Source organism: Polypterus senegalus, chromosome 2, assembly GCF_016835505.1.
Source record: "Polypterus senegalus isolate Bchr_013 chromosome 2, ASM1683550v1, whole genome shotgun sequence".
Classification (NCBI taxonomy): domain Eukaryota; kingdom Metazoa; phylum Chordata; class Cladistia; order Polypteriformes; family Polypteridae; genus Polypterus; species Polypterus senegalus.
Genome location: NC_053155.1, coordinates 99,953,534 through 99,970,530, shown reverse-complemented (window position 1 = coordinate 99,970,530; position 16,997 = coordinate 99,953,534). Strand labels below are relative to the sequence as shown.

The following is a 16,997-nucleotide window of genomic DNA, read 5'->3' as shown; positions in this document are numbered from 1 at the left end:
GGCACAGCAGTCATTCCATGCCCAATATATTATGCATCCTGGTCATTCTTATGTTTAACTGAATAACAACAAACCTCATGACCATATCAGCATGCCGAATATATTGAGGTGCAGGTGTTACTGACTGTTTGGAAGTGCAGGTTGTGTCAGGCAGCAGGTGTATTCAGTGGCCAGTGAATGCACGAGTGTAAATTGTTTCTTTTACGTAACAAACTCAGCGCACCATTCTCAAATCTGCTTAATCCAATTCAGTTTCACATGAGGCCGGGGCCTACACCAGCAGCAGCAGCAGCATGAGGTGCATGGCAGCAACCAGCTCTGGAAAAGGGGACCAGTTGAACGGAAGGATTATCTCATAAAATGAAAAGACATTTAACTTTTTAGCAGTAGTCAGTAGATGGCAGCAACAAGCCATAAACAAGGGGAGTCCTTCCTACCCGATGTCAGCTTCACAGTTCAATGCAATTGTAAAAATGAATAATAGCTATGTATTTTAGACATTCTCATATAACATGTTTACAAATAGATACAAAAGTTAGTCATCTTAAAATGTCCATTTTCTAAAGTTACAGGCATTTAATAAACGTTTATGTCAGGGCAGCTTATTAATGCTCCATTTTATGAAACTAAAAATATTTCATTTGCTTTTTATCAGTGTCTTGATCAGTGTCTTTTACTTCGATGCATAAACGGGTAAATCTCTTATTTTAATACATTCCTGTCTACCATGGCACTAGGGAGTGGCCATGTTTTGCTTGACAGTACATGTGTGTGCATGTGACAGTACCACTACTACTAGGCTCATACCCTTACTGTTTATAGGGTCATTACCGGTATGTGAACAGAGTACAGTGAAATTCTTACTTTCATGTTCTATACAAGGGTGGCACAGTGGGTAGCGCTGCTGCCTCGCAGTTAGGAGACCCGGGTTCGCTTCCCGGGTCCTCCTTGCGTGGAGTTTGCATGTCCTCCCCGTGTCTGCGTGGGTTTCCTCCGGGTACTCCGATTTCCTCTCACAGTCCAAAGACATGCAGGTTAGGTGCATTGGCGATCCTAAATTGTCCCTAGTGTGTGCTTGGGGTGTGTGTGTGCTCCCTGCGGTGGGCTGTTGCCCTGCCCGGGGTTTGTTTCCTGCCTTGCTGGGATTGGCCTTAGCAGACCGCCAAGTAGTTAGGATATAGCGGGTTGGATAATAGATGGATGTTCTATCCAACATGCAACACCTCACCACTCTCCGGTGCCATGATTAATGACGATAGCTACTACTACCTTACCTTGAAACTTTGGTCTTCCTTACCTGAAAAATCTTCACTTCACTACAGACTATTTGCTATTAAAAAACTATTTATATAAAAAAAAATATTCTTGACTAAAAAATATTCCTTTAGGGACAAAAAGCAGTGGGACACATAGCCAATTTTGAGTTTAATCACTGGGCAGCTAACATCTGTACTAAAAACCTTTTGAAAGAGTTGGGTGTTATTGAACTAACACTTATAATACTTGGTATGTAAAGACGTACTCAGACTTCTGCTTCATTGGCAAATAGTAGTAAAGATAACAATAATCCAAAAGTTCAACACTTGCCGTCAGTGCAGGTGACACCTGCAGAAAGAAGTGCCATCAGGTGCAGTTTTAATAAACAGTCACACTCCACCCCTAAAATACACTACAGGTGTCAAACAGAAATAACACGGCATTGAAACCATTTGGGATTTATACATCAATAAAATATTTGCATGCTTAGTCACAAGAATATTTTATCATCAAAAAATCTTTCCATTAAGTGTAAATCAGAAGGTTCTTTATGAAAAGCTGTTCACTTTCTCTACTCTTCCTCCTTAATCTATTATTATGCCTGTAGTATGCACTACTGGTACTAATAAAGAAATTCTTGTAATGCCACTCCTTTGAATATTTTTCTGAATAATCTAAAACTGCATTAGTAATATGATCTTAAACACCTGACCAAATGCATTCTTCCTCAGCCTGGGTGAGACACAACCGAACATGCAAAGCATGCATCTCTGTCAATTTAGAGTGAACTAGATCCTGCTTGTCAAAGACTGTTAAAAGTACTCACCTCCCTTGGTCATATATTTTGCTTACTGTATCTCTTTATACCTTACAGGACTTCATTTTTCACCAATCTATGAGACAACCTCAGGATTACCGTAAATCCTCATTCATTATTAGCCCATTCTGGAGTAAAAATCAAAAGGTGCATTCACTTGTGAAAATGTACAGTACACTGATTTATTGCCATATTATTTTGCTCCAATGGAAGAATATAAACCAAATGTTATAATACAAGGGAAAAATGACGTGCAAAATTACTTACAATTACAGAAAATTGTGCTTACAAAGTCTCACCTGATTTCCTTAAAATCATGCTTACAAAGAAAATACTAAAACATATTAAACACATATAAATGAAAAACCAGTGTGTGTATGGAGCAGTCTGCTCTGCTCATGCTCAAACACAGCCACTGGATGCATGCAACTCACTTCTCACTACGAAAGACCTGTGTGCAGCAAGCGCCATAGCGCAACAACGACTTTGTGATGAAGAGACTCAATGTTGAAACAAAGCAAACGGCACAGCTCAACAACGTGCAAGTGAAACTCCTCAGCAACAAAGGGCAAGGCTTTAAGGTTTCACTAAAACATTGTCTATCTGGAGGTATTTTCCCAAGACAAAAATTAAAAGGACTCATATGCCAGCGATACGGCTAGGATATGGTATCACCATTGTCTCCTTATGAAAGTTAGTGGGGCAGCAAACACAGGTATGTCCATGTCACCTGCACTGGGTAGATCTTAAGAGTTAGCTGACGCCTCTCCAAGTTCACGAATATAATAAAACTGCTAGGGAGTCTTCAGGTTATTTTTTTATTGCAAAGACCACATGCAGCTAGTCTCTTACATCTGTGTAATAATGACAAAGTCTATGTTTTAACTTGCATGGTTTACTTTAGGGTTAGTGGTTTATTTAGAGAAGTTGTAGCTTTTAAGTAACTAAATTGTGTAACAAAGACTATAACTTTATTACAGTGCTCATATTAGAAGGCTAGCATTACTTTTAATGGTGTGTATTTAAACAGGAGTTTAGCAAAAAGGACCTGAAAGCCAGGCAATGACTAAATACATCATACCATCAGGGACTATCAGTGAACTGTGAATGAAGACAAGTATTTGAAAACCTACTGAAAGAAGTAAATGTTTTAGAAGACATTGTGGGCCAAACAATCAGTAAGGTCTGTTCTTGTTTTAAACCATCAGCTAAACAAACTGAAAGTTCAAACAATGCATTTTAACACAATGTTGGACTCTAGGATGAATGTAAAAATTATGGCAGGGAGACCAAGGATAAATTCTCAGTCTTATAATTTTTACTAATGTAACTTGCTAGAAATAGTGGTACAAAAGAAAGCACAGCTTTTAAGAGGCGCTAGATGTTATACAGCCTTTCAGAAAGGGAAATGTGAGAGATAAAATGGAGGGATGACATGCATCTTTTAATCTGAGAACACAGTGTTGGTGTGAGAATTATGAAGATGCACCAAAATATCATGCTGCCCGGGAACAGAAGTGCAGTGCCCCATAAAATGTGTCAACGAAGGAAAGGAAGGCTGCACCATGAAGGTGCTATCTTTTAAGGAATGCCTCTGTTGGATTACAAAGAATGGCTTCTTTAAATTACATGGATATCTCTCTCGGTTACACTGAAGCAAAGATGCTGTATGGACAATGATTTGAATCCTTTAGGTTGTATGATTTCTTCTACTTTTGACTTCAAGTATTTCATTCCTGGTTTCTCTGCAAAAAACAAAAACAATGATTACTCAAACTTGCCTTTTTTACTGATATCATCTGCCCACCCCAGTGTGATTGTTTCGGGATTCATTGTTTGTTTAGCTCTTTCAAAGTTAATGACCAGAAAAGTGAAGCACAGAAGTAACCTGGCAGGAGAACTACCTGGCCTAGTCGAAGCATGTCTTGCAGTTTTGCTCCGTTGCAAGCAGTGCTTCTTCTGTTAGAAATGTGCGGCCCTTTCAGTGGTAACAATGAGGTAGCCAGCCTCAGGGCCCTGCTAAGGTATGGAGGATGAGATAGGTAGCCTTGGCCATATTGCCATATTTCATTTGTGCAGCCCATGCAAAGGTAATGATCTGGAAAGTCCCAGCAGCAGTGCAGCTCTTGGACTTTGCTAAGGTACTCTGAAGAGCCCTTAATGGGGAAGTGAACCAGGGGCAGGGATGGGCCCTTTGGCTCGGTTTTGTTTGAGATATGATTGAATGGTATGGTATGAGTGAATATAACAAAGGTAAGTACTGCAGGGTGTGAACATGGAAATCAAGGCTAATAATTTAGGAATTTTCAAGATTAAATTGCCCACCAATATTAAAAAATCCTTAGAGTTCCAAGTACCTTTCGTTAGTATTTTTAAACAACATATCAGACTTCCTCACTGTTTTATTATTTTTATTTTTTATTTCACATCATTTTGAGGCTCAGTTGTGAATAAGAAGGACCATATTTTCCCATCCAGACTTTGGACACATTCATCATTTCTGAAATGAATCTCTTCAGGATGTCAGAAACTGCAAATCAAAGAAAGCTTGAACTAAACTCACATATGTGGAATGGCAGACAGCGTGATCTTCATCCATTCCTTCAGGTATTCTACTACAAAGTTGCGGAAACATAAAATGAACTTGAAGAGCATTTGGGTCAAGGAGAAAACCAACCCTGGACAAATGATAAAGGAGGACACTCTTGGGGTAGACCCCAAAACAATATAAATGCCTTTATCAACAAAAAAAGTAAACAAGTGGGAATGATGAACAACGATGAACAAAAGTAGAAATGAAAAGAGAAAGTTCAAACCTACAGCCATTTTGGGCCTTAACCAGCACAGTATTGCATCAAATCAATCCCCTTCTCACTGCCCAGCACACTCTTTGAGACCCTGACCTCTATTCTTCCTTCCGTTTGAGGCTTTATCCACAGGTCTCTTCACAATTGTAGACTCGATGATCTCCTAGCCCAGAGGGGACTTTAAATCCCATTCCAGATTCACTCTGGCCCAGCTCTGGAGTTACTAAAATTGTTCAAGTGATACCAGAGAAGAACATCTTCTGTTGGCTTCTGGAATTTATGCATCACTGAACTTAAAGTGGCTAGTTTCCATTACTCAGTTATAGGAGGGAGTCGTGTGCCTTACATTGGCCCCAATATCTCAAAAACAGCATCAGCCACAAAAAACAACATTCATTCATCCCTCCATTATCCAACCCTCTATATCCTAACTACAGGGTCACGGGGGTCTGCTGGAGCCAATCCCAGCCAGCACAGGGCACAAGGCATGAAACAAACCCCGGGCAGGCAGCCAGCCCACCGCAGCAAAAAACAACAGTTTTTGTAAAATACAGAGTTAAATCTACAAAAGCCATATTTGAATGGACTCCAGCACATTTGTGAGAAATTTTAAATGTCCAAACCTCTGCAAAAGTTAGGCTCTAGAAGGGATTAATGGAGCAGGTAGTGATGCATAATGAAGTAAACACTCAACATATAAAGAAAATGGCAGACAAGAAGTGGGTGAAGGAAAAAATTTATTAAGAAAGGACATAAAACAGAGATAGACAAAAGGAAGGGTGATGAAATCAGCACTAAGATAGCAGAGTGATGTCTGCCATACACTGACATTCTTCATCATTTCGTGTATGAGAGGCACTTGTCAGGTGTACACTGGTGCTCCCTCTTGTTGTAAATGGGAATCCGAAATACATATATAATAAACATATACAGTACAGTATATCAAGAATTTCCTGGAGGCACCAACTGTACTACAAGATTGAAGGAGTTGCTTACATCTTCGCACTTTTAACATTTGGTTAAGAAGACTTGAGTTTTTGGACATTCTTCTGAACAAATGCTGGTGATAACACATTTTAATTATAAAGCGTCTTTTACCTCAGCCAAACTCTGAATTTTAGGATAATCTGCCATTTTAGAACAGTATTAGCCAGCAGTTCCCAAACTCAGCCCTGGGAATACACTCTAAGTACAATGCTCTCCACTTCTGCTTCACAGAGAAGCTGAATTTATGTCAATGTAGTACCGCATCAGTTGAACTTTGCTGGCTGATGACCCCTTCAGCATCTTTTTGCATAAAAATTTTATTGTAGCTCTTGGAATAAAAAAAGGCTTCTTTTTTTTAAGGAGCATCCATTTGTTTTGGAATTTCATGTGACCAAAATTATAAATGAAGAAGAATTAATGTTGACTCCAAGCTGTTACAGGTACAGCACACCTTGTTTCACTGATCGAGTTAAGGAAAAGCTAAAGAAACCAAATGTCTTGTTTTTTATTTTAGTGTCACCTTAATTACTGGCTTAACTATATTTTTGTTTAAACCAATTGTGTAGCTTGTTTAATTGCCATAAACTTTACCAGATCCCGACAAGCTGATATTTAACTGTGCTCCACTGTCTAGAGACATCATGTCAGGTATATGCGTGTATTGGGTGTGTGTGTGTACTTGCATTTGGGTGTAAGTGTGCTGTCACATACCAGCTTTCTGTCAAGGGGTTGGGACCACAGGCTCTCCATGACCCTGCACTAAAGACAAGAAAGTTGACAAAAAGAAAGTGTGGATACCTCTGTATACAGCATTCATGCTATGGATTATTCCGCATGACCAGTCCGTCAAAAGTGAGGCTTTTATTTTGTATTTGAGTGATTTAATTGTACAGACATGTCATTTTTAAGTAACAGGCAACACAATCATTTTAGAGAGATTGGACCACAGCCTGGTTAAATTGCAGGCTAGGTAACAGTGGAGTCCACAAAATCTTCCCCGTATTTGCACCATTTTTCTTATTTCCATAGGTTAAATGGGTTCAGCGTGAGGCAGATGTACAGTAGATGCGGCTGTTTCACAATTTGATGGTTTTGTATCTTGTTTCAGATGAGTTACTGTGTTACACTTTTTTACTTGGATAGGCCCAGATCCTAATTGGCATTAGATGAATAAAGCAAATCGAAGAAGGAAAAAAGCCATGCTAATGAAATCCATTTGATTAAAGTGTACCTGGCAGGCTGGAGATGAAGGTTTGATCCTGACAAATCTCTTGTGAATACTTAGCATATTCTATACTTTGATTTCCGCTTGGTCATCTTGATCCCACTTACACTCAAAGACCACTTGAATGAGTGTTAAGTGTGCACATGAGTGTGACCTGTCAAGGACTGGTGTTTGAACAAGGGACGTTTCCTGCTTTGTGCCCATCATTGTTAGTTGCAACTCCTGTAGCCCTATAGTGGAAAAACAGCATGAAAATAGAAGGCTAGAGGAGCTGGCTGGCAAACCCTCTTAACAGCATAACCACATATTAAAGACGTGAAAATATTTGTGTCAAGACAAAAAGTGGCTTACCTCATAGTTTTATGGATTTTGTTTCCTGGGTTGACACAGGGCACAGGTCTGACAGGTCGAGGCATTGATTATCAACAGTTTTGAGGAAACAAAAAATTGTGCAAAGGGCAGCTTTCATGGAAGAAGTGGTTTACATCAGGAAACAATATAAGCTGTGTGTGAAAGAGTCTTGTGACACAATCCCAGAACAGGCTTGGTTTACCTGCTATGCTGACTTATCGATGAGTAAGAGCTGAATACAAATCTATAGGGAGTACTGAGAGCAGCGTGAGCAAAACAGCTACCTAAAGGCTCATGGTGTATGGAGAATGTGCTCAACCGGCTGGCCCTGTGCTTCTTCTCACGTCTGTCAGCTTACTCCTTCAACTTTGCTCTACCACTGATATTGTTAGTATGTATCCAACCAACTGTACCTCCTGGCCTTCTGCTTTTGCTCTATTCTTCAATTATTTTCACTTTACAATCCCAATTTATGTGATGGCAGTAAGAAGACCCAATAGCCATCTGGTCTCATCAAGGATCCAAATGTCAACAATGGGCAAAAAACTCGATCTCTCCCATAAACTGCCTTTACTACTGATGGGATCACTCGGTTTCTACTGTGAATTATGCATCCCAGCTTGGGGTGAAGATTAAAGAACTAAGAGAGCCTGGTGAAAAGGACACAACCTGCACGAATGTAGTCTGTGAAAAGCAGAGTGACAAAGAAGAAAGAGGAGCCTGATGTGTAGTGAAGGGTCAGCTTTATTCTCCTTTGCTTTCCTTGCCTGTCGTTTTCACAAAGCCTCTACATTTACAGTTCAATGTCTGAGCCATTCTGCATCATTATGGAGTTGAATTCCTTTCACTCATTTGCGTAAGAAGCCTTAAACAGACACAGGAAAGTGGCAGCAAATTCCAGTTCACATTACTTGTAATGTGCACACAGTATAGGGACAGTCTTACTTGCAGTGTCACCACATTCCACTATAGGGGCTACATCACAAAACACCACCAATGTATGCAGTGAGGAAGCACAGTTGTGGTGGTGGAGGTGAAATGGTGGTCATTCAGGACAGCAGGGTACACTGCCCAATAGCGAATGAAGATGACTGAGCAAGTGGGTCATTTCAACTGTAAGGCAGGTGAAATGAAGTACCCACATGGAAAGAATGATGACATAAAAAAGAGTTTGTCCTTCAGGACGGTCATTTCCGTATAATCAACTGGCAGTAGATTCAGTAACATAATTGATTCTTAAAGAGGACCGGAGTTACTGCAACTAGGAAATGACCCACCTAAACAAGGGAAAAGATGAAAGAATAAGGCAAACTATAGCGGCCAATCAGTATCCCTCCACTTGTCCTCAGCACAGACACACAAATCAATGATTTGATTGATCTTAACACCATAACTGATGTCTGTGGACTGGACACCCATGATGTGCAGACAAAATCTGAATATGCGGCAAAGAAAAGAAACAATAGTACAAGGGGAAACTGCTGAATAACAAGGAATACTGGTGACCTTCAGACCTGAAGTCTACCTTCTCCAGGACCTCTGTATTATTCATATTATTACTGTTTAAAGCAGAAGAGCTTGCTTTATCAGCTGTTTCTTTTCTGCAAGTATCCTGTGAGGGAAAAGAATTTCAAACCGAATTATTAGGTTTCCTTTCTGTGCTGGATCCTTGGATAACGGCATTCCCTCACCAGTGACGATTTTGGCATAATTTGGACTGGAAGAGATAAAAAGAATGTGTTATGTTGATCTGTTTTGCAAACACAATATTCTGAAACAGTTAATATTGCATATATAAATCATATAAATGAAAGACATTGTATACATTTAAGGTTAAAAAGCAGATACAGTACTGCCAGCAAAGTTTATAATACTGAAGTGCTAGCAGCTTCTTCTTCATCACAGAGCGGTGGCACTGGCCAGCATCTGCTTGTATATATACAGGGTGGTCCAGATCTAACTATGCAATTTTCATTACGCTATAACTTATTAAGCTTATTACTCCGAGCCTGTATCCAACTGAATGGAGGACAAGTGGGACATTACATGGAAAATCAGTGAATTAATTCAATGTTTATTACAAGATATTTTGAACAATTCTTTTGTCTTGTACTATTTTTCTGCATTGCATTAAAAGTTGCATAATTAGATCTAGACCACCCTATATATACACAGGAATATATATATAAAGGGGTAGGCAAACGTAGTAGGTCCATATGGAAAAAGACATGCAGGTTATGATTATTACAAGAGCTTTATTAACTTTATTAACTCAAAAGAATGTCACAACGGCACAGTGCACATACGTACAATTGCCTCAATGTGCTCAAGTTGACAGCCTTCAGTATTTACAAAAATAACAACAAGACAAATAAGACAAATAATACAAATAAATAATACATAAAATCATAACACAAGAATATAAGGGTGGCACGGTGGCGCAGTGGTAGTGCTGCTGCCTCGCAGTTAGAAGACCTGGGTTCACTTCCCGGGTCCTCCCTGCGTGGAGTTTGCATGTTCTCCCAGTGTTTGTGTCAGTTTCCACCCACAGTCCAAAGACATGCTGGTTAGGTGCATTGGCCTTGGTGGGTGGGTTGGCACCCTGCCCGGGGTTTGTTCCTGCCTTGTGCTCTGTGTTGGCTGGGATTGGATCCAGCAGACCCCCGTGACACTGTGTTAGGATATAGCGGGTTGGATGATGACTTACTGACAAAGAATATACTCTTTGTTTTGCATACTCACAACTGTGAACCTACTTTTGCCCACCCCTGTATATTATATTATATTTATGCACACACACACACACACACACACACACATCCTCTATATCCTCATATATACAAATTTACATTACATCGAAATACACACACACACAAAAATGACATACATGAGGTACAGTCAAATACAAAAATATTTGCATACAGAGGAGCGAAGGTGCCACCAATGACAATGCAAGTTTTTCATAATTTAGCAAAGTGCTCTCTCAGTTCATTAGAGATGGAGCCATGAGCATTCAGTAGCATTCAGGCAAAAGAAATGCACTTTTAGCCCAACTAGATAGACTCATTTCTTTCTCTCATCTGGCTATTTGGTTTACCCAAGGTGGTTTGTAGAACAGGGTACACAGCAATTGTTTGCCTGTACATTTAGCACCAGCTGGTTAAGTGAGTTGTTGAGGGCTTGACAGCAATTGAAATGGCAATCACATGATTTAAAGTTCAACACCCTAATCAGTAGGCTACACTTTGTGCCAGCTAAGAATTGCTGGAGGTCTGATACACACATCTAGAAATGTTTTCTAAAGTGCAATTTCAGCGCATCTTCCACAAATAACACACATGACATCAACTGGAAAAGATTGGGCAGTGTGTTATCAACAGATATCACCAGGAGGACTTGTCACACAGTGACCAAAAAGACCACATGACTTGACGTGCATGTGCCTATGCAAGTCAAGTCAAGTTGGGAAACATGCACTGGTACAGTGCGTTGCCACACTACTACACATCAAAACAGCTTGGATCCCGGTTGGCAACCCCCTAGGCAAACACACGGTCCATTCCCACCGGAAATGACCCTCTATCTGCCGCAGCCAGGTGTTATGTGGGCGACCCCTTGGCCTGGTCCAACCACTCGGGTCCCCAACAGCGAGGATCTTACGAGCCAGATCACTCTCGGGGAAACACGCCACATGGCCGTAGTGCCATAACTGATACTCCCTCACAATGTGCTTCATTCGGGACTCCATGAGCAACTGCTCATACGAAACAAAGTCAAACCAACGATACCCAAGGATTTTCCGGAGAGACATGGTACCAAAAGAGTCCAGTCTTCGTCTCGGGTCACTGGATAGCGTCCATGTCTCACAACCATATAGTAAGACAGGAAGTACCAGGACTCTAAAGACTTGGACCTTCGTCCTCTTGCATAGATATTGGAAGCGCCACACACCCCATTCCAGCGACCTCATGACCCCCCATGCTCTCCCAATCCGTCTACTCACTTCACAGGATAGGATATAGCGGGTTGGATGTCACAGGAAGAGTCACGAGAGACATATATGTCACTGCCAAGGTAAGTAAACCTCTCAACAAGGTCAACACACACTCTGCAGACAGACACACTGCTGATTGCTGTGCCCAAGAGGCCATTAAAGGCCTGGATCTTGGTTTTTATCCAGGACACTCGCAAGCCCAGACACTCAGATTCCTCACTCAGTCTCTTGAGCGCCCCGATCAAAGCCTCCATTGACTCCATGAAGATCACAGCACCGTCAGCAAAGTCAAGATCCGTGAATCTTTCTTCACCAACTGATGCCCCACAGCTGCTGGACCCGACGACTTTGCCCAACACCCAGTCCATACAAGCATTGAACAGAGTAGGAGCAGAACACACCCCTGACAAACCCCATAATGAACTGGGAAAAAACACAGAGGTCCTGCCTCCACTCTGCACAGCATTCACAGTACGAGTATATAGGCCTATGCAATAGACAAAACTGAAAGAATACACCCAGTCTTTCTTGGTACATCGTTGCGTGTAAAGAAATCCTATCTCATGAATTTTAGGCCGCTACATTTAAAAGATATTCTTGGTTAGTCACTGTGGAATAAATTAAATCTGGCTGAGGTGAGAGGCAGGAAGGCAGTGTTGCACTAGAATCAGGTAGTTGGTTTGCATGATGGCTGGCCCGGTTTACGTCATTATGCATTTCTGCCCTCTGTAGCCCCACATAGCCGTCACTGTCACTCTTTCTAAAACCGTTGCTGACGGCTCTGTTACAAAACAATGAAACTACACAGACCATCCTCAGTCCCACACAAGCCCAAGGCCCCAGTATAAATGTTTCCATTTTCCCCTCTATTGGTGCCCTGGCCTCTGGCTGTTAACAGAACATGGAGTTTACTGTTGGGAGGTGAACTGGGTGGAAGAGGAGAGGAAAGAGGCCAGAGATACAAACCGACAGAGAGTGACAGAAAATAAGACAGGAGCTGTGAAGGTGTCGGCATAAGGGGGGAGCTGCCCACCTTGGCAGAGAGGAAGCAAAGCCAATCCTGTTAGGGTATACATGTGTTATCATTTCATGTTCTGCATTTTGTGTTCTCCTTATATTCATCATATTTTTTGCTTTGGATTACAAACCATTTTTATTTTTTAATTATCACTCCAGCATAGTGTGTCCCTTTACTGGCACAAACACTGTTTCTTTCCAATGGATGGTGTCAAATTATAGAGAAACCCATGTGCCTTTTTTTGTCTTGTTCAGGAAATCTGACTTTAGCTTAGCCTAACTATTGGTTGCATTTCCTGGCACAGGCAGTAGGGTGGCAAATGGTTGGTGGCACGCGTATGCCCACATCGCCCCAATACATACAATCGCCTGCTCCAATGTTCTACTCTCCTTCTTACAGAACTGCTACTGTCCCCTAAACAGAATGGATTCCAAGGGTGAGAGTAATGGCCATTCTCAAACTCTCTAACTTAACTGGTCAGTGAAATGACGTCAAATCAAATGCAGGCCTGTGCCTCTGCTTTAATTAAACACCCACTAGCATAAAGGATAGCCTCACAGCAAATAGTTAACAGTGCAAAGCCTGTCCCTTTATCTTACCATTATCAATCCATCCATCCATTATCCAACCCGCTATATCCTAACTACAGGGTCACGGGGGGTCCGCTGGAGCCAATCCCAGCCAACACAGGGCGCAAGGCAGGAAACAAACCCCGGGCAGGGCACCAGCCCACCGCAGCTTATGTACAATTTAATAGATAAATCTACACTGTAGCACATTGCAATAGCTGAAAAAAAAGGTTTTGAACAGTGAACGTTGTCATTATTAATTTTTAAAAGGTCAAAGCCGTCTGGCACTTTTTTTTTTTTTTAGGGCAGAAAAAGAAAGGCAAGGAGGAGAAAAGAGAGCTAAAGATAAAGGTATGTCATGTCACCACATCCTCACAATACTTTAATGTTAGGTTTTTAGATTAGTAAATGAGGACAGGACCAAGTAGCTAGTTAACATTACTAACATTACATACAGTATCCTATTACACATAATTCAGCTGAACTTACTCTTAAAGCATTGTCAGCAAGTCGCTGGCTAAACTCCATCTTAATTACATTGATTTAGCAGAAGCAATCCTCAGTTCTCGCTGTGATATCTACAGGCCTCTAACTAATTTAGCTCTAATTAAAGACTAGCGCCATACGTTTCCTTATTCACATGAAAGTCTGGCTTGCACGATGACATTTTATAATAACCTAAATGCAGACAGAAGTAACTACGTTAGCAGAAAACGTTTTTTTTTGCATTAATTCAGATGCTCTTCGTAAATATTTCAGAGCTCCCAGAACATTCACAATTACAGTTTATATTCATGAAAGGTGCACCTGTGGGGGCAAGGAACGGCTTTTGTGTCTTTGACTTGGGCATATAAATGACCCAGGACTGCCAGATCTAACTGTAGACAAGATTTCAGGTCTGAGATTGGGCAGCCGGGCACCCCAAGCCACTGCTGTGGCACACCCACTGCTTCATTTTACAGCTTGTGAGCATCTGTGTATGTGAAATATTGTCATTATGGCAGACTACTTGAAGCAAGTTAATAAAGATATCAGTAAAGTTTGACAAAAGGCCCATTTTTTTTATCCTGAACTGTGGTGATGCTCTCACTTCATACACTGAGGCTTTCAAATGTCTGGTTCAGACTAAGGGCAGTAATCAGAGATGAACCCTCCACTTGAACCCACTGACCATCTTCTTCTAAATGATGTTGTCGCTGTCCTTCATGACATTTTCCAATCTGATTCTTGCGTGCCAACATCCCATGACTACTGACATTGTCAAACAGGGCCCTGCATCTTGTGTATATACAATATACACGCACATCATAATTATCACGTAAAAAGGTATGTAAATATTTGCTTCGGTTAACCCATTATTGCCAGAGTCATGGAGCTCGTCCCTAAGGGTGTGACCACAACCAAGAAAGTAGGTTTCCTGTGAATGAATCTTTATATTGCGTTAGGCTTTTCAAGTCCTAAGGCTTTTTATAAAACCCCAAAAAATAAATAAATAAAAATGAATACAAGGTGTTACACATGACAGATGAAATGCAAATATTGGGATTTGGGGAAGAGCCTGCAAATGTGCTGTCATCAAGTGAGAACAGGAAACAACAGGAGCGGGTTTGACAGAAAAGGTAAACTGACAGAAAAGCAGTGCCAAAATGTTGGGATTTACTCAGTTAAACGCTGGGATTAAAGATTTCCAAAAGAATAGTTAAAATGGGGGCTTGTAGCTAATGAGTTAGTCAGCAGAAGTCTGGCAAGAAACGCCACTGGGGCTCCTTTATACCAATGGCAAGACATTTTTACTGTCCTTCAGCGTGATTGTGATTGCTCTTTTACTGTTAACCAAGTCAGAAGTTTTTTTTTATTTTTAGTAAATCTGGTGTATATTTGATTGCAGGTCGTTGTTTGTTATAATATTTATTTATTGACCTTGTGAAGCTAAATTTCCCTTTCGGACAAATAATGTACTTTTTATCTATCAATCAATCAATCAATCAATCAATCAATCAAGCAAGCAAGCAATCATTTTGGGGCTTCACTGTGACACAGACAGGGGAGGTTCCACAAAGTGTTTGGCAAGAAATGTGCAGCAGGGCTATGGACTTGTGAGAAGATCCATGTCAAATGGTGTCAGGCCCGAATAAAACCATGTATTTGTTGTAATCAGACAGAGCTAGAAATGATGTGACATTACACAGGCAGTCGATTGAGTACTAATGTAAGCACTTAATTTAGCATGAGAAGTAATTCTAGCACAAGAATTGCAGTCATCCAGCCAAGGTGGATAAAGAAGACTGAGTGTAGTGATGATAGAGGGATAGTGTTACTCACATGAAGCAAGGACGGCAAATAAGACTGAAAGTGTAGAAGGCAATGTCGAGTGAGAATAGTCGGCAGGATCAAAGAGCGAACGTTGAGATTTAGAAAACCGGTCTTGTTTATTTAAATTATTTTTGCTCTCTAAATATTTTTTTTTTAGTTTATGAAAGTTTTGTCTTTAGAAAGTATCATTTCATGTGTTAGTTTGAATTTTACTTATTTGTTTGAAAATGTTCTCATTCATTTTCATTTTATTTATTTGTCACATTCTCACATTGAAAGACACTTTAAGCCTTACAAAGAGTTGCTGTAGGACCTGGTTTGGTTTTTAGGGACTCCTGACATGAGTTGCTGACTGACGATGCAGTGGCATCAGCTGCTTTATCCCAGATATGGATCCAACCGGTGAACTAACGCTCGTGGAAAGTTTATTACTGCATATCTGGATTTTGACAGTAGCTTCCTTGTTTAGATTTGGTTTTCGTTTTATTGTTTTGACTGTGGTTATTAAATAGGATTGTCTTAGTGGAAAACTTTGCACCCTTTGCATGAGGACAACTGACTATGATTACAGTTAAGCCCTCCAGTAGCTTCTTGGTGTTTATTGTACTTATTGGCATGAAAAGCTTATCTTTTGTTTTTAAGTGCATTTCTCAGTTTTCGAGAATAATTTGTCTTTTTGTTTTGTTTCTGAAGTAAACATGCTATCGGTCAGCTGCCAGTGGAGTCTTGGGACAGATGACTTGGAAAAAAAGGCAGATTGCCAGTTTGGAAAAGTAGATAGGTGGTGGGTGTCCACATTGTGGGTTTGTGGACCTTTTTGTATTTCACACAATGGGCGTAACAATTCATGAAAAACAACAAAACATGAATGAGCTGGAGACCCTACAGAAAAAAAATGGTTTTCTTAATCTTTAGATGCAGAAAGTGAAGGAAGATGTTAACTACGGCAGGAGAGAAAACTGGGTAAACGGTGTAACGCTCTGGTAGCTAGTTTAAGTGAGTAAGGATGTGTATTCTGTGGTGGCATATCTGAGACCTGGGAAAAGTGGCAAGCAGAAAGCAGACACAAATGGTAATGGTCTACCCGCTTATCTGTGACATGGTCGGTAAGTGAAAAAGTTCTGCTAACAGTGAGGATGAAAATAAGAAGTGCAGTAAATTTTAAGAGTGACTTTTGACGTTACCTCTGGAAAGGATGTAAATGTTCACATTATTCACAGGGCATTTGAATGGCACTTCAAAGACAGAAGTAGCATTTCCATAGTATGAGAGGTCAAAGTGTACAACAAGGTAAGTGGGAGACATTTCTGTGTGGAGCAGGAGATAAACTGCTCTTACTTGGCAGAGGTTTAATAAAGTCCCATAGAGAAGGTGGGTATCGATTGTTCATTTAATATGAAATACTGAATTTCCTATTGACTTTCTGCAGTAAAACATATGTTGCATATTCTTACAGTTTGGTGACTATTATACCTGGTGGCATCAGGAGGTGTCACTATAATTTAAGGCCCGTGCTTCTGGGTCATAGAATTAGGAAATCAAGTATTCAAGCAGGCCCTGTAGGCAGCACTAAAGTCACTGTTGAGTGCTAAAAGAAACGCACTGTATCAGGCCGATTTACCAGTGAACGGAGGTTGATAAGCATTTGTTTAGGCCCAT

At 40.6% G+C, this 16,997-nt stretch overlaps 1 protein-coding gene across 6 annotated transcripts in view; it reads right to left on the bottom strand.

Annotated features, from left to right (window-relative positions):
- Positions 1-2,289: 2,289 nt before the first annotated feature.
- LOC120523195 (dnaJ homolog subfamily B member 13-like) overlaps positions 2,290-16,997 on the bottom strand; it is a 40,272-nt gene continuing 25,564 nt past the window's right edge. For 3 of the 6 annotated variants that reach the window (XM_039744250.1, XM_039744251.1, XM_039744249.1), the window contains one exon: positions 5,602-9,161. In XM_039744250.1, coding sequence (XP_039600184.1) covers positions 9,008-9,161 — 154 coding nt within the window. In that variant the 3' untranslated portion in view covers positions 5,602-9,007. Of the gene's footprint in view, positions 3,820-5,601; positions 9,162-16,997 lie in introns of those variants that run through there. The other 3 variants (XR_005632567.1, XR_005632568.1, XM_039744252.1) reach the window with 3 other exon arrangements.